Consider the following 21,757-nt stretch of genomic DNA (forward strand, 5'->3'; position numbering starts at 1 on the left):
AATAAGTTCTTGGTCCTTCCAATTCTAAGGACTAAGCCTTACTTCATTAGTGGTGGCACTTAATGGAGGCTTCTGAAAAAGATGTCAAGACTTCTACGTAGGTATGTATATATTTCAGAGATTCGAGTCCTGGGGCTTTGTAGGCTAGCTTGATTATAATTTTTCTGTTAGGTATTGATTTTTTTAATATATTTCTCAATCACTTTCTTCCAGACAAAGGCAGCATATGTACTTTTTTACCAACGTAGAGATGTCAAGCTCAAGGGGAGCCATTCTTTTTGCCCAAGCGTGAAACCAGAATCTGAAGAATGTGATGGCATGGATACTAACTGAATTTGTTTGGTTATTCTCTAATATGACAATGTATCTGAGGACTTATTTTGAACCCCTGTAGGGCTACTGGACAGCACAGGACGCCTCAGCACTGAAAAATAAATAGAGGAAGCAATAAGATGGCAAACTTGGGCATATTCTTTAATCTAAGAGTTTTTACTCAAATTCTATCTTAACTGTTCAATAAAATTTTGTTGTCTAAATCTGATTTTGTATTATGAAGATTGTATGGGATTAAGAGCTGCTATATGCTGGAGTGATGCATGTTAAGAAAAAAATGGTTGTGTTGGTTTGCAAATTCAAATTGGGCTTCAATGAAAGAAATGCATTTAGTTTCATGCATTGTGAAAAGTGTACAATCTGAGAGATATCTGAGTGCTGCAGAAGTGCAACGCAGACACAGCTTCAGTCTTGGTTAGCACATATTACCACAACATTGTGTCAATCCCTTTTGGACATGTCGATCAGACTTTTTTTTTCTTTTTCTTTTTTTTTTTTTTTGAGAAAGTATTTTTCCTGGCCCAAAGTCTCCCATTCAAAAATTACCTAAGAGGTATTTCAAAAATAGTTTCCATGCTTTCAGGATCAATGATAGTAAAGCAATCCTTTAGAAGTAACAGACAGATAGTATTTCTTTCCTGTAGCAATGTTCAGAAACCCTTTTTCTTCATATTCATCTGGTAGCAATTCTTTATGCTCATTTGACACCTTTTCTTCACATTTATGCAATTATCAGCACCGTATAAAGGTCTTAATCCTTTTCTCTTAAGAAGGCCACACAGTAATATCCAATTACTTTGGATGTGTTTCAACCCATTCATTTTCTTCCCAGGTATTTTATTCCTATTTATTTGAGTAATTTCCCTTCTGTTTAGCCATTTCCACATGAACTAAAAGTTACCAAAGAAAAATGATCTTGCTGTTCTTTTTTTAATCCGTATCCTTCTCACTAAGCCCTAATGTACTTCGGTAGTAGCTTACCTATATAAACTAAGAGTTTTGAATACTCCCCAGAAATGACACATCATAATGAAGGGATTTGTTATTAATGGAAATGGCTTTGAAATCATATTAATACATCATTAAATTACTTCCTTTTGCTGTTGACAGTATGTTCCAAGAATTCGTTCAAAACTCTGAGAATCATTTCTTTCACAAATTTTATGTAGATCTTTGTCTGAAGTCCCACAGGCTATAGACACCAGTGATCCAACATTATTTTAGCAGAATTTATTAGATGTGATCAAGCATTCTCTGTAGATTTTAGCAGTCACTGTTGTCAGCTATATTCTGTTCACTGACAATCTTCTAATGATTACTATATAGATCTGCAGCTGATTCTTCTAAAGCACTGAAATTATTTGGTTGAGTTGCCAATGCTTCTAGATTTTTAAACTGGTTTGAGGTTTTATCTCAACTGCATATTTTTTCTTGCACATATGGGGCAGAGAAAAAAGCTTGGAATTATTTAAATGCTTAATGTCAAATCATATTTTATGGTTTTGCTTTTTTCCGTTTTTCTGGGTTATAATTTCTTTTAAATGTAACATTTGGAGAGAGTGAAATAAATATTTAAATGCAAAAAGCATTTTATAATTAAATATATATTTCTGTTGCATATTGAAGCAAAAATCTTCACTGTTTTTAAGTATGATCAGAGAGTAAGTACACCAAAGTAAGTTTCTTCTAAATGCTGTACAAATGGTATTAGAAATCTTGATTTGCCTCTGACCACGTTGAAACCTAACTGGTGTGTACATTCTGTATAGTATCAAAATCACTTTTAGACTAGCACTGGATTGTTTTACTGTGTAAAGGTAAAGAATAAAATAAAGAGGAACGGATTGCACAAAGTATGTACTCTTTGGTATTTCTGTGTGGAGAATGAGGGTTTCTAGCATATCCTAGGATATGACTCATTACCTGATTGAATAATAATGCCGCTATCAAACAATACCAAAGGTACAGCAGCTTTTTTCTGTTAACTTGGAATATAGTAGTAACCTGGGTGCTGTGTTTATGTATTCACATACCAGTAACTTATAAAGCTAGAATTGTAAATTCATACATCATTTCTTAGCCTTTAAGGGACGATTTTCATACTCTATTTCTTGGAAATTAATCTTACTAAGAATTTTAGATTAGCTTAAGTCTACTTATCTCACTTCCTAGGAAGATTCGACAATCTTTTTACAGTTTAAAAACCGTCATCTAATGGGCCATTTATGGAGAAAAAATGACTAATGAAAATGATTGTCTGAAGTATGCAGTAATTTCTGGAGCACTGGGACAAACTATAAACAATATTTCCTTTTAATATTCATCCAGATCAGTCCTGATTAGGTTTATCAGATTCAAATAAGAAAATAATCCCTTTATTAACTAAATAAGTAATATGTAATTAATATTTATTAATAATAAATTGTCATTGGAAAGCAGCAAGTCCCATCTTGGGGGAAAGTTCTAGTAGAAGCAAAGATTCCGTGACAGTTGAAACCTTCCACAGGGAAAGGAGGGGCACCAGACTCTTATCTGGGAGGCTTTCTATTCAGCCTATGACTTTCTTGCTAAAAAGGGTTTGTGCAATTGCTCTTTTATCTTGTAGTGGTCTTGCAATTGGGAAACCTTGATAAACAGGTCTGGTGGATCCTAAACTTGGATTAGAAGGGGCACTGGTTTATAAGACCCTTAATGTAGATTAGGCATCCTTCACATTTTGATGATATCATCACAAGCAGGTTGCTTAGACAGATTTGTATCTTATCAACAGATAATGGGATTTCTAGAGGAAGCAAAAGTTCAGGAAATTGTATTAAAAACCTTAAGAGAATTTGGGATATAAAATTGTTGAGGCAACACAATATTAAATTGCAGATGAGCACTTTAAAAAAAGAACTGTTAAAATATACACACTTAGATGTGCCATTAATACGTCTAATAGCAATTATGATCAATCTTTCTCCAAAATTGCTGAGAGGATCGTTTATGATTTCTCTTTTCCTTTCTCTTTATAATAGTCTGATAAATAATGATTGGGTCGGGTTGTCTCAACATGTTTAGTGCCTGATGGAAAATATGAAGCCATGATTTCTTGGTCAAAGTTTGTATTTTCTGAATTAACTTCCAGACATATTTTAGGTAGACTTAGAGAAAACTAAAATTTCTCTGTGTGTTTATACTATACTTAGAAGTAGATCTGTTGTAAAGGTATGCACTCCTACTTAGTCATAGCTGTTCAGCAAATCATTTTATGAGGGAGATAGGTATCCTCCAAATACAGGGGGAAAGAGATTATCAATAAGAATGTGGTATGGCTATGATCAGATAAGAGTTAAGCCAAAAAACTTGGTTAATAATGCACTACCTCTGTTTAATGAAGGTTTGTAAGTTATCTGCTCCCCAAACTGCTATTATTTGGATTTTTATAAATCAGTTGTTGCAGTTTTCACAGTCTATGTTATAAAGTGTGGTTTGCACAAACCCCAAATGGTCTCTGTCTCTCCAAATGCAGTGTGCATTTAAGCTAAAATAACATCATATCCTCATTGAAAAAATGGTTTGGTTTACTATTGTGTTGAAAGCCATGGCTTAGTGTAAAGTGTAAATCCTTCCAATTTTATATTTAAAGATGAAAGACCAATCAAAGGAGTACTAGTCTACTAGTTTTAGGAAGGACTGGCAGAAATATTACCTTTAAATATTTACATGTTTGCTCCAGTTACAACTTTCTATAAGCAATCAGACTTCTGGACAATTAGCTATTTTTCCCTTTCAGGTGAGATGTCTGAAAAGTTAAGTAGGTGCCGTAAGGAGCTAGCAGCAGCTATTGATCGAGCAATGGAAGATCTCTCCATTCCTTTCCTTCCTTCCCAAGATACCAGCAACAACCAGGACTCTGATTTGCCAATAGTGCAGCTTTCTACACCCCCTAATGCAGATATCTTTAATTCTAAGGGAGAGGTAATATCTCCTACCGTGTATTGCCCCCAGCCATCTTCAGCAGTTTCTTCTCCTCCTGAAAAAGAGAATCCCCTCTTTAGGTCAAATCTCTTTCCAGTGACGGTAACCTCCAGTATTCCATGTACCAAACGGGAACCATTGATGAGCAAGGAAAATACATGGTTGCACCCACCCATTTTTATGGCTGACAAGCAGTATTTTATCAGCCTGCAAGACAGTGAGAAATGGAAGAAAGGACAAGTAAGGTATGCTTTGCCATCACAGGCTTGATATTATGAGCAGCATCTGAATTTGTTTTATTTTGGTTCCCGGGGAGATACTAGAGCTAACTCCAGGTATTTTGGTATCCAAGCTCACATGGTAAAAAACAAGGCAAAGCAAAATCAAAACATATACCATAACCTAATAATTTGCTGGTCAAAATTTGCTATTCCAGAGCTCATCAACTCTGGAATATATTGCCAAGATAAAATGAGTAAACTCCATATTGGTCTCCTATCAGGAGGCAAATGCATTTTTATTCATTGTAAACTGAGACGGGATGAACTTGTATCAGTTTCCAGATGAAATCTTGATCACTAAGATGCTGTTTTAAGAATGTAGGCTTTGCAAGACATCCTTAAGAGGACAGGTAGTTCAAAGCTTCCAGAGTGTGTTCTTGCTCCATGGAGGTAAAAATGTCCAGTCCTTTGAATCAATGTTCCTTATTCTGTGACATGTGGAATTCCATAGCATACAAGATGGAATTGATCATACCCGTTATATGATAGTTGGTGGTAGCCTGAAGGATAATGAGGTCAAAAGGCCCCTAAATAAACGGCACAATCATAACTTTTTTCAATTATCACATATTTCATTGGTATTCTATTTTTATTAGGTACCTTCATTATGATCATTACCCAAAGAGCAAGTTATATGTTAAACAATAGAGCAGGCACTTGTTTACAGTGTTATGGTAAGGGGAGGCAAAGATTGTCTGGTTTGTTTTAATAGAGATCAACAGAATTCACAATGATCGATCTCAAACTCAAACTAAGAAGTATTGCTTTTTTAAAAAAGCTTTTATTTTTAGAATGATGCAGTTCTTAAAAACTATATATTATGATAAAACTTAAAAAAAACGTTGAAAAGGCAGTTTGGGAAAGTGCTCGGGAAGACATCTTTACACCTCAATAGGCACAAATTCAATGTGCTTATGCCTTAACTTGTATAAAAATAGCTATACTAAATGAATTTGGATAGAATAACTGAAAATTGAGACATCTCTATTGTTTAAATACTGGGATAAATTTCATTTTAGTTTGTGAAATTGGTTGGCTTGTTTTCAAATGTTTCTCTTACAATGGGAAATTTCCTGATCTAGTGTTCAGTTAAGGTGTTTTTATGCTGTTCAGCAAAATTGATGAACGATCCATGAAGTCAGAAACAAACATAATTTCCTGTGATGTTCCTCCAGAGAATCCAAAGGATCAGGAAGATATGTCTGCTGGTAAGCATTCTCTCCTCTGTTCCATACATCTTTTTAAATTGGTTCTGTGAAGGGAATTAGCACTGCATGCTTAAAGAAACAAAAAGAATGTGCGCATCAGGTTTTCTGCAGTTAAACTGTATATTGTTTTAATACAGATGTCAAGCACAAAATGAATGCAAGATAAGTAATTGTTTTTTAAAAAGCCATGCTCTGAAAAGTAGCAATGGCTAACTTTGCATTGGCTGGAAAAGCATAGCCTTAAAAGTGGGAAGATAGAAATACGTCATGGGAAGGCATCTTCCTTTAGAAGCTTCTGTTTCCATAATTGCGTGTGTTAGATTCTTCCCTCTAGTTCATTAGCTTTTCACAAACCTGCAAGCCCTCAAAATATATCTCATCCATATTTGAAATAGCAAACACGTACAATAGATGTGAGAAGAACTATTACAATTGTTAAGGGGAAAAAATGAATACCAAATACAAATTATGGGGCCTGCTGGCTTTGGCAGAAACAATTTTGATTACATTCTCACATTTGGACAATTTGAAACTCTTTAGCTTCTTCAGAATATGCAAAGTAAACATCATTCTGATGTTTTGAAGGATCTGGAGGAAATTACTAGCCTTTTATGCACTTTTTTTTTTCTGTAGATGAAGCCTCAGCTGTCCACCTGGGTGAGAGGAACAATTTCAGAAAGGTCCTAGAACACAGCCCAGAAGATGAAGCTATCATTGAAACCTTGTTGGATATGGAAGAAGAATACAGATTGAACAGCTCCACCTTGCACCAGCTGCACTAAGCAGGTGGTATAAAGTGTGAGCTATTTTACAATTTGGTAGTAACATTTTAAACCATGCAAGCAATCCTGACCTTTGCCAGATACACAATTAAAGAAACCAACTTTGCATGGAGTTTCTTTTTTCTTCTCTGTAGGGTAATGAACTGTAGTTAAATCAAATGCTACTGCTTTTGCTTTGCCCTTCAATGTATGTTTCCATTGCAAAAAAGATACTGCATATAAGCCAGCTTGTGACATAGTGATTTAAGTCATTAAGTATTAATCCAAATTAATACTTGCAAATTTTTGCCAAGCACATTTTTTAAACCAAAAAAACCAGATGTGAATCATGGGATGAATTTCACAGAAGGAAACAAAGAACAGAGAACCACTAATAACAAAATTGACTGGTTTTGGAATGAAATATCTTATTTCTTATATCTGAAGATTCATTTAATGGTAGGATCTTGTGCATCTAGAGTTGATGATTTACACCATAGTTTTCTGTGGGAAAGCAAGTCACACATCATGTCAGACAGGAAAGGGGGAAAAAATGTGATTGTAAATGTATAGTTTAAAAAGAACACCCCTCCATCCTCCAAACTGCCTAAAAATTTTATTTGGAATGAAATTAAAGATTTAGTGGGTTTTTAGCTTTCACATATTATCACAGCCTTTTTAGGGATAAAATACTGTTATTGACCTTTGAAGAAACAGTAGGTAGCAGGGTATTCTTTATCAGATGATGATGATCGTAAAACGTATTTATGTACTTAATCTATTTTGTCTTTGCCAAAAATAGACATATTTTCAGCAATTCAAATAAGCTCCACTTTTTAAGAAACATAAACAAATACCAGCATAATTTAACTGGAAACATTGTCACATAAAAAATATGTCCACAAGTGAACCAGTGAATGTTTATACGTATACATAATTCTAGTGTTATCCATATCCAGAATGGAAAAAGCCCATTTTTACCTTAATTTTCTATGGCATAAAGAATTCTGTATAAAGTCCATTACCTATAGCTTGGTTTCTAACTTGATCATTGGCGTCTGCTGCAATTGACTCCTTGTTACCTGCCACTCTTCATAAAAAACAAATACAGGTAAGTCCTTAACATACGACTGGTCATTTAATTACCCTTCAAAATTCCAGCAGACACCCCTCCCCCCCAAAGATACTTACAACCCAGTTCCGAAGTTCTAACAGATACACACATGCGTGCCCAGTTACATAATGCATTTTGGGTGCCCGGCATTTATGGCTGTTTGCAGCATCCTGCGGTCACGTGACCACAATTTATGACAAGTTTGTCAAAACCTGGTGTTTATTTCCAGTTTTTGGCAAAAACACCCCATAGTGAACAATGGGTTCACTTGATGATTGTGACATTTGCTTAATAACTAGAGTGGTGGCTTTATGACTACAGCATTTGCTTAATCACCACCACAAAAAAAGGCTGTAAAATTGAGTCAATCATGTCAGTGATTTGCTTTACAATCATCAGGAAGATGATATTTTACATATAATTATCTATACTTCAGATACTTTACAGATATATTTATTATTTCTCAGTAAATATTCAATCTTTAGAATGCCACTTTCTTCAAGGTCTTAAATCATTTGATATAAGGACATATAATTATTTGATATGAGCACACTAGCATAGAATGAATTTCTTTATATATCATATAAAAATGTGTACTATTAAAGTGCAACTTAAGTATGGCATTTGCTATGAATCTGAAACAGATAAATAACTGTACCCATCCACCCAAACGTGCAATGAAAAAAAGAGTTCCTGGGTGTTTTTTTAAGTTAGTGGGAACTGAGATACAAATCAATTTGCATTACTGCTGCAAAAATATTTGGTTGCATAAAATAGATTTAAACAAGCCTAAACTAGATAGAGATTGGGTGCCGTGAAAGTAAAAAAAAAAAAAAAAAGAGCAATTTTCATACCTTAATTACAGAATAAATTATCTTCATATGTGAGATATGAGATAGAATTAAGCTCGTGAATCTAAAACAGAGAAACCTGCCTACAGCAGAAGAAACAAAGTGTGGGGATGCTCATGTGGGCTTCACTGGCATAGTTAGCTTCCCGGTGCATATATATCCTTCCCCCTCTAAGACAGCAATGGGAAATATCTGGTCTATAGGCCATGTCCAAGCCTCCATCCCTCTTTAACAGAACCAAGCAGTGTTTGCAATAAGCTGAACAATCTGAGAGGAGGAATGGCTTAAACCTCACTTTCTTCATAATCCCCCCTCCCTAAGCTGCTCAACACTGGGTAGACTTAAGGAACAAGAAAAAGAGGTCTCATTCCAATTATTAGTTTGTGACAGAAAAAGGATGGGAACAATAATAAATGTAACCTGCATCCCCAGAGGTTTCCCTTGGGACAATGTGATCCATGGATTTATTCACTTTCCTTAGTCTAGCATTGCCATTTCACAGTTGTAATGAACTATTTCTTGTTATTTTGCTGATACACAGAACTATGATACAGCATAATTCAACAAGTGCATGAGCATCAATTCTCAGAATTCTCAGCAAAGGTCTCACTGGCTGGGAAATTCAGGTTTATCAAGGGTAGATCAAGGCCAATGCTATTCTGAAAAATTGTAACATGAAATATTGTACATACACCACACTGTTAAAAAATCTCATTAAATGCACTGCTACTTTAGTGTCACAGTCTGACAACCGAGCACAGCCACATATAACTTTTGGCTGGTAACTAAAGAAATTATTCAGTCAATCTGATTTTAGCCAGGTGAACTCAGGAACATGTATTGTCTTGGTTATACACACACAACACCCTCTACTCCAAAAGCCATGAACATAATTCATAGGGAATCTTATTTCATATACATGTTGAAACTTTAAATGCTTGTCCTTGAGAGATTAGTTTAAGACCTAAAGCCCATTTTCTGTAGATCTAAAATCCATCAAAAATGTATCTCAATAAAAAGAGGAATTTATCCGATTCTAATCCATATTTTACTAATATTCCATTCTAAAATTAAAATCCAAGTTATTCTTGTCAGTGATATTTACTACGGTAAAATTTATTTACTTTCCATTTTGGTAACAGGATTCGGTTACTGTTGTTTACCTAGGTGACAGAAGAAAAATTAGAAAGGAAAAGGGGACTCTTCATCCAGCTCTTGGCAAAGCTCCAAGACTTTCGAGTAACTTGAACATCTAGATAACCAAATGGTAGCAAGCAGAGAGAACACCTGCATGCTCTTTCCACCTAAATTCAAGTCTTTAAGGATAGGTAGTTTCTCAAATGTGGTGCGGCTAAGCCCTAGCTGTCAAGGAACTTCAGCATTAAACCATCTTTTGCAAAATGGTGGCATTTAACAGGTACAGCAGCAGTGTATTGAACTCTTAATATATTTCCGCTATCCACAACATATAAATTCTTCTTCCAATGAGTTTGGCTTGGGTAACAAGTTTAGTAGTTTACGTTTGATCAATGAAGAAGTATCAGCACGAGTTCTAAGATAACTCAGAAAACATCAGTCTCAGAAGAGGCTCTTGAAGCAAGACTTTTTGCCTGCAGCTATATCTTTCACAGAAATTCTGATCAAATTTATTCTGGTCATCAATAAGAACACATTTCTGATATTAAACATAACTGATTTAATGCCAACCAAATGAAGGTCCTCAGAACATGGATGTCTGCAATTCTTCCTTAAACATGCCTTCAAAGTGGAGATCTTTAGCCATGAGTTCTTCCTCAACATCCTCCAGCGCCCACTGATGGTCAGTCAGTTCTAAAGCCTCCCATTCTGTCTGTAATGGCAAAGAAAAAGCACTGATAGGACGAGCAGGAATCACCAAATAGTTATGCTGGCTCTTTTGAAATGTATGGAGAGGTCTTGTTCAATGTCACGTCTTAGGAGTCTAAATTTGAGCAGTTGGGTATAAATCCATGATTAACTTATTAAAAACTGCCTGAACATTTAACCAGCCATCTTCCTAGCCCCGTGGTGGCGAACCTATGGTACGGGTGCCAGAGGCAGCACTCAAAGCCCTCTCTTTGGGCACACATGCCATCACCCCAGTCCTAGGCCGTCAACTTCACCTTTTCACTTTAGGCCTCTGTCGCCGTGTGCAAAAAAAAAAAAAGGTTCAATTAATCAATCAATTTCAACTTCTCGCGGGAAAAAAAAGATTTTGCAAAGTTGGAATTGATTGATCTTTTTAGTCCCACCTAGTCTGCCGTTACCACCGCAGCCACACCCACTCCATGGGCCACACCCACTCAAATGGGCCACGCCCACCTGGCACCTGACAATACATAAGTGGCTTTTGGGTTGCAGTTTGGGCACTCGGTCTCTAAAAGGTTAGCCATCACTGTCCTAGCCAATATGTCAGTTGGTGCCAATGCTTAACATATTATAACCATAGCCACATTTTGCATAACACATCACTTTTATCCCAATAAGATTCATAGGGACTTCTGTGTTGTTTTCTCTCAATAAACACTGAAGTAGCTCTATAGATTATCAAGTAAATTCTTCATATTTCCACTGTGTCCACAACTTAAAACAAATTCAGTCATGTGAGTTTCTGCCCAAACTCTTCAAAGCACTGGTCGAATCTGTTGGTTGCTGCTGGGAATTAACTGAATATTCTGACACATGCTAAGTTCATAAGCAGTTCACGCTAAAGGTCTTTTCACTGATAATACACCAATACATTTCCAAAGAACTTCAGTATAGCTAAAAATACTAGATGTGAATATGGATGTTTAATCTAATAATTGTCTAGAGCAGTGTTTTCCAAAGTATAGTCTGAAGACCTCTGAGGGTCTCCCCCAAGATCCTCTTAGGGGTCTGTGAAATCAAAATTATTTGCCAGCCTATGTTGAAACATAATACTAAAATTCAGCCAGATAATCATGAGATGCAGTAGCAGCAGTGAAAGTGTGAATATTGATAAATATAACCCATGCAAAGGCAGGCCTCTTTGGGATCCTCAATAATTTTTAAAAGTGGGAAAGGGCCCTGAAAGAAAATCTTAAAAAAAACAACCCTATTCTAGAGAATTATTTAGCAAGCATTCCTACCATGAATTCCAGATTAACATGCTCTGCAGCTATTCTTTCTTTAAAAGCATTTCCACTCTACATTCAAGGAAATACTACCTATGGTTTGAAGAACTTATTTCAGAAGTTGAAAAAAAATCTTGTACCTTGAATGCTTTATTAGTATCTGCAGGCATGGCCATGGCTGCTCCTGTCATCTGCTCCTGCATTACTCTGGACTGATCAGCAGCTACAAATATGAAAACAAGTGGATCATTATAGTATGCTCTACACCAAGGATAGGCAACCTTGGCTCTTTTATGACTCGTAGACTTCAACTCCCAGAATTCCTGAGTCAGCATAAAAAAGCCAAGGTTGCCTACCCCTGCTCTACACTAGCATTCTTCAAAATGAAAAAGGTCTTCTGCAGTCACGACATAAGCCTAAGACTGAAAATCAGGCTTGTCAGTTGCTATATTTTTTTTATCCTGCTCTACGGAGTAGAAAGTTGGTTTCTGACAGAAGGCCACCTGAAGAGACTAGAAGCATTTGAAATGTGGATTTACAGGTATCTGTTACGTATAAGCTGGGTTGACAAGATCAGAAATGAGGTGATAAGCCGCCTGGGAAAGCCAAGGGAAATCATCAAAACAATTAAAAAACGAAAATTAGAATATTTTGGACATGTGATGCGACACCCAGAAAAATACAGCATACTCCATTTAATCCTCCAGGGAAAGATTGAAGGCAAATGAGGTCCAGGCAGAAGAAGAACATTGTGGCTCCAAATCTAAGGGATTGGTTCGGACAAAACTCAGGAGCACTTTTTCGTGCAGCTGCTGAAAAAAACAGGATTGCCAACGTCCGATAATGGATATGGCACAAGAAGAAGAAGAAGAAGCTCTACACTAATAGAAAAGACTTTTTGGAAAATGATAAACCACCATTCATTTCTGTAAGTAATGAAATAGCCTTTCAGTGTTTGGCCAATTATGTATAAACAACAGGCTCAGTTTTCTTCAGCATTAAACTGAATATAAAAAGCTTTACACTTAACTAGGGCTAAAAAAATGCATTTTAATTTGCAGCGGATACTAACATGAGCAGTTTGATTTGTAATCGTAACACTAAAATTATTTCAAATAGAGTCAGCAATGAGAAACTTTTTTAGGATAGAAAAATAACAGTTATGAATTCTAAATTGCATAGTATATATGAATCGATTTCTCACAATCCTTTTGAATTAAACCTACAAGCAAGTATTTCCTTGAAGGGATGTAATTTATGCCAGCTCATGACTCATTCAAAAGGTAACAGTAATCTTCTGAGGAAACAGGAGCTACATATGATGCAAATTTTCTCTGGTCTCTTTGTAAAAGTTTTAATTTAAATGTACAGAAAATAACTTACCATTATCTTGGCCAAGAATGAGGGTATAAATGCTTCTAAGTCCAAAGACATTTAGAAAATACCAAGAAGCTGAGCTTACCCTAATAAATCAAAGAAATTGTTATTTAAATAATAAGGGCCCCATGTATAAGATCCAAGAACCGCTTCAAATAAGGTCAAACAATGAAAAACTCTTACCAAGATGCATCCAAAGTAAGCAATTCAATACCCTGTTGTAGCATTGGTTTAAAACGCAACGTCAGAGGAAAGGGGACTTTTGCTGCAAAAAGTTTAAAAACAAGTGTTAGAACTATTCTGTATGGCACCTTGCCATACAGAAAGAGACATATTATGAGAAGGTGCTTAAAACACAACTTTCAATAACTGAAAAACAAAGATAATGGGAAATTGAAAAACAGAAAGGCAAGAAAAGATAAAAAAAATAGAGTTGGCAGAGGAAACGCACAATGTATAAACAACTCCAAAAACAAAGAAAATTAAACTAACAAGTACTGCACATATACTATCAGGAAAAGTGCAAATGAATAGAAGAACAAAGCAGAAGCATTTTGACTAGTGTATAGTATTGGCAAATGAGCACAGCAAGATAAATTGTGTAACATCAATTACTTCCAAAAGAAAAAACAACTTCCCTTATATATACCATGTTGTAAGCCATAAAGCAATCTCAGTGTAAATTACTATTTTTGTTTCAAAGAAGAAAATTAAAGCTAACAAATGATGATTTATCCCAGGCTCCCATAGCCCAAAAAACAGCAACAAAGGTATCATCCAATAAATCAAACCAAAATTTTCACTCAAGCACAAATGCTCCAATTATCATGCTTTGGATTAACTATGTGAAGACTCTAATGTTAGGAAGGGTGGAAAGAAAGAGGAAGACTATCAGCAAGGTGGATGGATTCAGTTACAGTTTGGAACCCTAGATTGACACTCACTTGTGACAAAGCCTGAGAAGGTCATGTTGATCCAACCACCAATTAAAATCATAGGTAATACATTTGTTACATTCCCCTTCATCATATCTGTCAGCATGGTAGGATCTGCAAATGAAAGTTCAGGTGAATATATAACAGTTTGTCTTCACTGCTGGATTTCTGAAAAGCTCTGAATACAAAAACAGAAGGAAACAAAAGATCACCCTGACTTAATCTTCATTTTAATATTTAGCAAGCCAGTGTGGTACAATGATTAAAGTGTTAAGAGTAGTCCACCCTCAACTCATAGGTCACCGGTTGATTTTGGATAAGTTACTCTCAGGACAATCTATCCCACAGATTAAAATTCTTATGTGGGAAAAAGTTAATCGAGGGAGTGCTTAGGTACTCTGTCTTGAGGTCTTGAATGAAAACTAGGATAAAAATCAAATAATTAAATAGTATTTAAATTTGCTTTTTGAGAATGACTGGCCTGCAGGCCTAGCTATAGTCTACTCTTCTTGTAAATATTGTCAATATCTCTTAAAATTTCTCCGGGTACATCAGGCCCAACACTGAAAAGCTTTAGCATCTTTTATAAACAGCCTGTGAATTTATTTCACTAAAATTAATAAGTGGTTTTTCTTTTTTACTTATTTTGATTTTAGCCTAAATTCATTTGGAATTGTTTTAAACTTAATTTGTTTAAAAATAAAGAGTAATGTATGAGTAATCTTAAGATGTACGTACAAACATTAATAGATCTCAGTTGTTCTTTTTAATTGTCTTTCATCCTAAGGACATGAATGAGGCAGTTTCAAAACAGTAAACGGTAGCAGTCTTAATTGTTAGGATCAGAATCTGAAATTGTACAAACTGCTCCAAATTTATCCCATTCAAGAACTTGGAACATGTTATTCTTTCAGAACAATTATACAGAAGTTCAAACAAAAGATAGTTAAGTACATTTGAGCTTCACTTAGCTTTAGTCGCATTCACTACACAGCCAATCCTACAGATTACTTCACTACGCTAAAGAAGAGGCCACAGCGACTCTCTTCTGGAGGTTAGATATCCCTGACATTTACTGTTTAATTCATTTAAATTTTAAACTGATAGGAAAAAAATATGGCCACTGAGATCAGAGCCTCATACCTAAACGATTGTTCAATTAATCAGGACTCAAGTTAATTTCCTGTATGGGTGGAATTCCAGAATGTCAGAAATGTTGTTGATGGAATAGTTCAATTTTGCATCTCCTCCAGAGAGCAGTCTCTGTTAGGCAGGACAATAGAGGCTGCCTGAGAATCAGCAAATCAGAATACCAAACTAGACTATAGCTGGAGTAAGCCACTGTGAAACAAGCCCATTTTAGGTGTCGAACTCGCCACGTCACGTGACGCTACTTTTTTTGCATTGCCGGAGCTGGGGTGGGCGCAGCCTCTGTATGATGCAACTGGCCGGTGGGCTGGCAGTTTGGCACCCCTGATCTAAACCATGGTCTGCGTTTGGCTGATATACAGTAGAAAGCAATCACAATGTAAGTTGCTGAATCGTTCAACCATATTTGTTACTTTAAAGTGTTCTGAGCTCTAGTATTATGTGTTGTTTGAAGAGAGATATATTATGAGTAAAGGGAAACCACTCTTCTTCAGATGATCTTGCAGGATTTTCAAGAACTAAAGCAGAAAGAAAGACTTATCGTGCAAGATATCTAGCTTGTTTTATTTTTCTAAATAAATCAGCCATTGAATTAATAGCTATTTCTAAGACTGAAATAAAACTAAATGTTCCTAATATCATTGATAAAACTATTTCAGGAAGGCTTCTTACATACCTGTCATTGGGGAAGGAGGCACTACCTTTCTTTTAGTTTTCTTAAAGAACCCATCATCGGGATTATTGAAATAATACTTCCGTGTCAGAAATGACTGTAGGAAAAAAAGACAACAGAATGACTAGAATGTGGATGTTAGGGGAAGGTGGTAAAACTATGTTCCAGTATGACAGGAAGAGTGTGTAGATATGCTAACAAAAAATATAAGCCCTTGCTAGAATCAAGAAGTGAAAGACCTGTGAATAAGAAAAACTAGATAAAAAAAATGATAGCTGCAAACATGACAAGGAGAGAAAATGTTATATAACGTGTATATAGAAAAAAGCTACAAAAATTAAGGAATGGTTAATATTAAATGCTGAGATAATACACAGTAATAAAAATTAAAAAGTGGAAGTAGGTGAAAAGGGTAAACAAGGATCTTCCAGGAAAATAAAATAGTAGAAGTGAAAGAAATGCATAAAATAATTGCAAAAAGTCATAGTAAAGCCATAGGAATAGATGGTACAACAGGCAAAATGTTAAAAGAGTGCTCAAAGAGTGGTTGTGTACCTTGCATAACATGGGTATATTAATAGAACCTACATAAAGAAAATATACTTCCAGATGGGAGGGAAGTCTCTTTCTTGATCTGGCCTATCTCACAGGCTGTTTCCTGGACTTAAAGGTCATCTCCATAGTTTTCAACATAACCTTATTGCATTTTTTTTCTCTTTCTTGATACTGATGATGTTATTTGACATTCAGTTTATACACAGCATAAACGAAAAAGCAGCTGATTACATCTTTCAAAATGTATGGTGTTCCCAGTTCTACAGTTAGTAATATATAACTACCTTCTAAACAACCGAAGTACAAAAGGCTGCAGAATCATCCCCGACTTTTGATAGTTCAGCATTTTAAATTAGCAGATGTCAGATGTGATTGCCCTATGGGCCTGGATGTGCATATTAATAATAGAAACATATTACCTTTTAAAGATATTGAAGTATATTTAATCTTCCTGAGAACTGATGTTCTAAGAATAATCTCAAAGCAATCAATATCTTTTTTCTTTAATTACTCAGAATAGAATCGTCCAATTCATTTTATTGCGGTTTAAAAATACGTCCAAATGGAAAAAGGTCACCCTCATTTTCCTTAACGGCCTCTGTGAATCTAAGTCTGGTGTTGATTTTTGACCCTAACCTCAAAAAAGTGTAACCCAAAGCTTATCTCTATCCCTAGTTTAATTGCCACTAGGAATGGGACTTCCCCATGCATTTTAGTGAGGTCCCCAAATAAGTCCAAATGAAAAGCTATCACCCTCACTTTCCATAGAGAACGTCGGTTTTCTGATCTGACTCTAAGGAAGCCTCACCCAAACTCCAACCCTAATCCTAGCACTAGTTTAATTTCCACTGGGGATATAATTTTCCCATGCATTTCACTGAGGTTCAAAATAAGTTTGAATGTAAAACTGTCACCCTCCCTTTCCTAACTCTGATAGCAATAGCATTTAGGCTTATATGCCACCCCACAGCACTTTACAGCACTCTTTGGGCGGTTTACAATGTAGAAGCATTATTTGCCTATTGCCCCCAACAATCTGGGTCATTTCACAGAGCTCAGGAGGATGAAAAGCTCAGTCAACCTTGAGCCCTGTCAGGATTGAACTACAGGCTATGGGCAGAGTTTGCCTGTAATACTGTGTTTTAACCACTGTGCCACCAGTGCAGTTGGTGCAGATGTTGGTATTGGCTCTGATTTCAAGGAAGCCTAATCCTCATCATAAACTGAATCATAATAACTGGAAAAGGGGTTTTCCATGTATTTTCTCAAGGTCCACAAAAGTTCCCAATGAAAAACTGTCATCCTTACTTTCCTTAGAGAACCTCTATGAATCTAACTCTGATGCCAGTTGTCAGACCTTACTAGGAAGCCTAACCCTAACACTGATCCTAATTTTAGTTTAAGTGGGAATGAAAAGCTTTAAGTCCAAATGAAAAGCTGTCACCCTCACTTTTCTTAGATACGCTCTGTACATCTAACGTTGATGTCCCTACTGGCTCTAATTTTAAGGAAGCCTAACCCTAATCCTATTTTAATTTTCCCTGGGAGTGCTTTTTCCCATGCATTTTACTGTGCTCACAAATAAGTCCCAATGAAAAGCTGTGACCCTCACTTTCCTTAAGAGACCCTCTGTGAATAATAATCCTGACGTCAGTTTTTAGCACTGATTTCAGAAGCCTAATCCCAAACGTAATCCCAGTTTAATTAATGGGATTTTCCCAAGCATTTTACTGTAGTCCACAAATAAATCCAAACATAAAAGAGCCACCTACACATACTTGCCAGAGCCTTTGCGAATTTAAGCCTGATGTCAGTTTTTGGCCCCGACTTCAAAGAAGTTTAACTTTAAATTAACTAACCCTAATTTAACTTTCATTGGGAATAGAATTTTTCTATGTGCTTTACTGTGCTCCAAAAATAAATTCAAGGGTGAAGGATGTGAATCAATTGTTATCTTCTCTCATCTGGTTTCTAAATATAAACCCAAGAGGCAGAACTAGCCACATAATGTGGTTATTTTTTGATGCAAGATTTCTGATGATCCAGATGTAGTTTTCACTCCTTGCTGATTGTTAAATATGAAAGGATATGAAAAGCTGGGAGTAAGTATCCAAGGAAGTTCTGACTTTCACTGGACTACTAAGCAACAAGTCTAAAAAAAATAAAACAGTAATAATTCTGGTAATGATATCCAGCTGATTACAACGATGGCTGGAACATTGGCTAATTGAACAGGAACTGGTCAGCTGGAGTTGGATGGATTTCTTATATCATTTGCCACAGGAACCAACCAGATCTGGTTAGTGGCAGATCTGGTTTAGTCAGTCAGGCAAACATACATAATAGCCTTTAATTTCAACACACAGTAATAACAATTTCACAAATAGGAATCTCTTACATACCTGCTTTGGAATGTATTTTCCATTTTCTCTGAGGACTCTACTTCGAATGAGAACTTGGCTGAAATAAAACAAGGCCATTATGTAAAATAAGAAAGAAAACAAGAAATCAGCAAAAAGATGCACTTGTGTTACATTTGGGCAAACCGTGGGAAAATATCTTAATAACATTAACAAGACTATTTTTCATTTACAAAGTAACATCATCTTGAAAATATTAGGGAAATGCATTGAGCAATATTTCACTATCAGTATGTTAGCTGAGAACTATTTAATTCCTTCATGCTGACACCATTATGTCAAACTATGTTTTATATTTACCTTTAAATAATGTCTTCAGGAATTGCATCCTCCATACATAGTAATGTTTTATGCTTAAGATAACACAAGCCTTAAACATCCAAAGTTAGACCTTCACAGTTATGAAACAATCTGCTATTTTATGGAAATCAAATCATATCTAGGTCCTTACTAACATATAAACAGCAATGAAGTTTGGTGCCTGTTCCATTTATTTCATGAATAGCAGTTCAGCTTCCAATAAGCCATTAGGAAATAGGAATTGTTTGCACTTCCTTTAGGTGCAATAATACCTGAGTGCTTCCTATAATTGGTGATTTCTCTCACATACATCACACCATTAGCCAATGGCAACTACGCAGTAATATTTAAGGATTTCCAACATTAATTATCATTTTTAGTTCTACCACAATTTATACCTAGAACTTGACCTGACCATTTCATTGCATTGTACACTTGGTTATATGTTTTGAATCACTGTCTTACTACATGACCTGCTCATGTTTCAGTTTCAGCTGATAAGTAGATGACTTGATAGTCTGCAGAATTCAAAGTTATGAAACAAAACTCATATTTCTTTCAAGGATAACAAATCATCCAGATCCTGAGGTAGCAATATGTCCCCAGTCCATACTATTACTTCCATACTTGAAAACTGATATAATGTTCCTATTGTGGAACATAGAGTTTGTTTTGCACCAGATATAACAAATCCATGTAACAAAATTCAATTTTCCCTTCCAGAAGTCTGGCAGTTCAATCATTTTACATTAACACCCTTCACTATATTTCTTCCATCCATACTTTTCTATTTTGGCAGATTATACCTGTGTTTATTGTGTCCATACTTTGATTTGTATACAGTCAGTCCTCAATTTACAACCATTTGTTTTAATCATGATTCAAAATTATGACAGCTTGGAAAAAGTGACTTACAATCTATATTTGCATTTACCACTGTTGCATCAACCCCACAGTCATGTGACTGCAATTTGAGCGCTTGGCAACTGGCTTACATTAGTTGGGATATCCTATGGTCACCTGATCACTGCAATCTTTTCTGCTGATTTCCAGCAAAATACGCCCATTGGGGAATTTGCAGGATTTGCTTAACATCCACTGCAAAAATTGTTCCAAAATAAGTCCAACTCATGGACTACATGCACTGTATTTTGTTCCTTAAATTTTCATTTTTCTTTTTGTTCAGTCTGCATTAACTCTATCCAAACAGAATTTTATCACTCTTCTCTTTCTATCTCAACTTCATCTTCCTTCAATTATCTGTTTTACCATTGATCTTCAACCACTGTTTATGTGACCAAATCACTTCAATCATGCTTCTTTTGTACTGTCACTCACTTTATATTGAGTCTATATTTATTCAACACCAATACAATCTTGATTTTATCATTTATCTTACTACATACACATCTTAAAAATCTCCATTTCCATTACATTCAATCTATTTGCATATTTCTCTTGGCATGCCAATTACTTTGGCTTTCACTATATTGATTTTCACTGTATTTAACACTGCTATAAATTATTAACGTTCTCAGCCAACAACAGAGTTGTGATGCTGCATTCAAAACTACATGTACATTCACATCTCTACACAATACCTCTCCTAACGGCACCACAATAATCCTTTATACATTTATCAATGTATAAACAAACAATAAAGAGGCTATCATACATCTTTATCTTTCACTGTGATCAGTGTTGAACTCTTCACTAAAATTCTATTTATTCTCATGCAACATGCACTATAATCAATCTACATAGTATATTATTATAATTATTTAAAGAGACACTCATCAACTATTTACCTGTCAGACACTTGTTCCTGAGTAAGCTTTTTATCACTCTGGAGAAGGATGGATACATAGTGACGAATCATCCCCACAAAGAAGGTGATGAAGACTATGGGAAGCACCACCCATAATCGAATATTGGAATCCAACAACAGTTCTGGCTCACTCATTTTTAAGAAGAGTTCTGGTCATGCACACCAGCTTCAATTTTTAATCTCTAAAAGATCACAAATAATGGTATAATAACTGATGAGTCCAAAAGGAGCCAAAAACGAAATTATTATTGCTAACATTTCAGAAACATGTACAAAATTTACATTTAAACAAAAATCTAGAAGAAAAATAACATTTGGGGGATGCCAGGAAAGCTTTAAATTTTATTTTTTCATTTGCCTTATGGAAAACCTCACGCTGGAAATGCTAATCTGACAGCATGGCTTAGATTTGCATAGGAGAGGAGGACGTAAAGAATAAAGTTAAAGAATGAGTAATTAAAAGGTAATTAGTCTCAAGTCCTAGTTTTAACATAAAGAACTCAGTTCTAAAGCAGAAGAAATAAGTCAAAGAAGTCTTTAAACTTGCATTACTGTATGTGTCTTTCCCTTTCCTCGAAGTAATCAGTCCGCGTTCATACACCTAGAACAAAGTACCTGGGGCTTGATCCTCGGTACGTTTTTTAAAAAACAAACAAACATAAGACAAACGGAAATGATTTTATCCCTATTTCTTAAATCAGAACCATCCCACTGTTTGGAGGCCCCCGTCTTTCCAAATACGGAAAATGGGGAGGCTGGAGCCCCAAATTATCTAATCACGCTAAATAAGGACCTTCGGAAACCCGCTTTTCAACACCAACCTGGTCCCCCTTCAGCCTTCCGGGATCAACGACTGACGTCCTCTTAAAGTGCCCGACAAAATGGCTGCTTCCTAACTG

At 35.7% G+C, this 21,757-nt stretch overlaps 3 protein-coding genes across 11 annotated transcripts in view; 2 read left to right on the forward strand and 1 right to left on the reverse strand.

Annotated features, from left to right (window-relative positions):
* USP4 (ubiquitin specific peptidase 4) overlaps positions 1 to 2,182 on the forward strand; it is a 56,991-nt gene extending 54,809 nt beyond the window's left edge. Inside the window, exon 22 of the mRNA XM_039334013.1 lies at positions 214 to 2,182. Coding sequence (XP_039189947.1) covers positions 214 to 333 — 120 coding nt within the window. The 3' untranslated portion in view covers positions 334 to 2,182. The remainder of the gene's footprint in view (positions 1 to 213) is intronic.
* Positions 820 to 21,743, reverse strand: EMC3 (ER membrane protein complex subunit 3). Of its 7 annotated transcripts, none has more exons than XR_005555575.1 (11): positions 20,839 to 20,993; positions 18,713 to 18,770; positions 15,759 to 15,852; positions 13,943 to 14,047; positions 13,182 to 13,263; positions 13,005 to 13,084; positions 11,762 to 11,844; positions 10,216 to 10,357; positions 7,569 to 7,633; positions 4,308 to 4,348; positions 820 to 3,115 (listed from the first exon to the last, which is right to left on the reverse strand). XR_005555575.1 is itself a non-coding variant. In XM_039334014.1 (11 exons), exons 1-9 carry the CDS (start codon positions 20,991 to 20,993, stop codon positions 7,569 to 7,571), a joined length of 813 nt encoding a protein of 270 aa, XP_039189948.1. In that variant the 3' UTR covers positions 820 to 3,115; positions 4,308 to 4,348. The 7 variants fall into 7 exon arrangements, 6 of the variants coding, with proteins under 6 accessions (XP_039189948.1, XP_039189949.1, XP_039189951.1 ...); XM_039334014.1 differs by having other exon boundaries at positions 10,267 to 10,357; XM_039334015.1 differs by lacking the exons at positions 820 to 3,115; positions 4,308 to 4,348 and adding exons at positions 5,712 to 5,851; positions 21,680 to 21,743 and having other exon boundaries at positions 10,267 to 10,357; positions 20,839 to 21,040.
* CUNH3orf62 (chromosome unknown C3orf62 homolog) lies at positions 2,175 to 6,670 on the forward strand. 3 transcript variants are annotated; one of them, XM_039334021.1, is made up of 4 exons: positions 2,175 to 2,295; positions 4,109 to 4,538; positions 5,688 to 5,782; positions 6,416 to 6,670. In XM_039334021.1, exons 1-4 carry the CDS (start codon positions 2,271 to 2,273, stop codon positions 6,562 to 6,564), a joined length of 699 nt encoding a protein of 232 aa, XP_039189955.1. In that variant the 5' UTR covers positions 2,175 to 2,270; the 3' UTR covers positions 6,565 to 6,670. The 3 variants fall into 3 exon arrangements, with proteins under 3 accessions (XP_039189955.1, XP_039189956.1, XP_039189954.1); XM_039334022.1 differs by lacking the exon at positions 2,175 to 2,295 and adding an exon at positions 2,830 to 2,909; XM_039334020.1 differs by lacking the exon at positions 2,175 to 2,295 and having other exon boundaries at positions 3,110 to 4,538.
* Positions 21,744 to 21,757: the final 14 nt, after the last annotated feature.

This window comes from Crotalus tigris, unplaced genomic scaffold, assembly GCF_016545835.1.
Source record: "Crotalus tigris isolate CLP2741 ecotype Arizona unplaced genomic scaffold, ASM1654583v1 scf7180000017625.6296891, whole genome shotgun sequence".
NCBI classification, from domain to species: domain Eukaryota; kingdom Metazoa; phylum Chordata; class Lepidosauria; order Squamata; family Viperidae; genus Crotalus; species Crotalus tigris.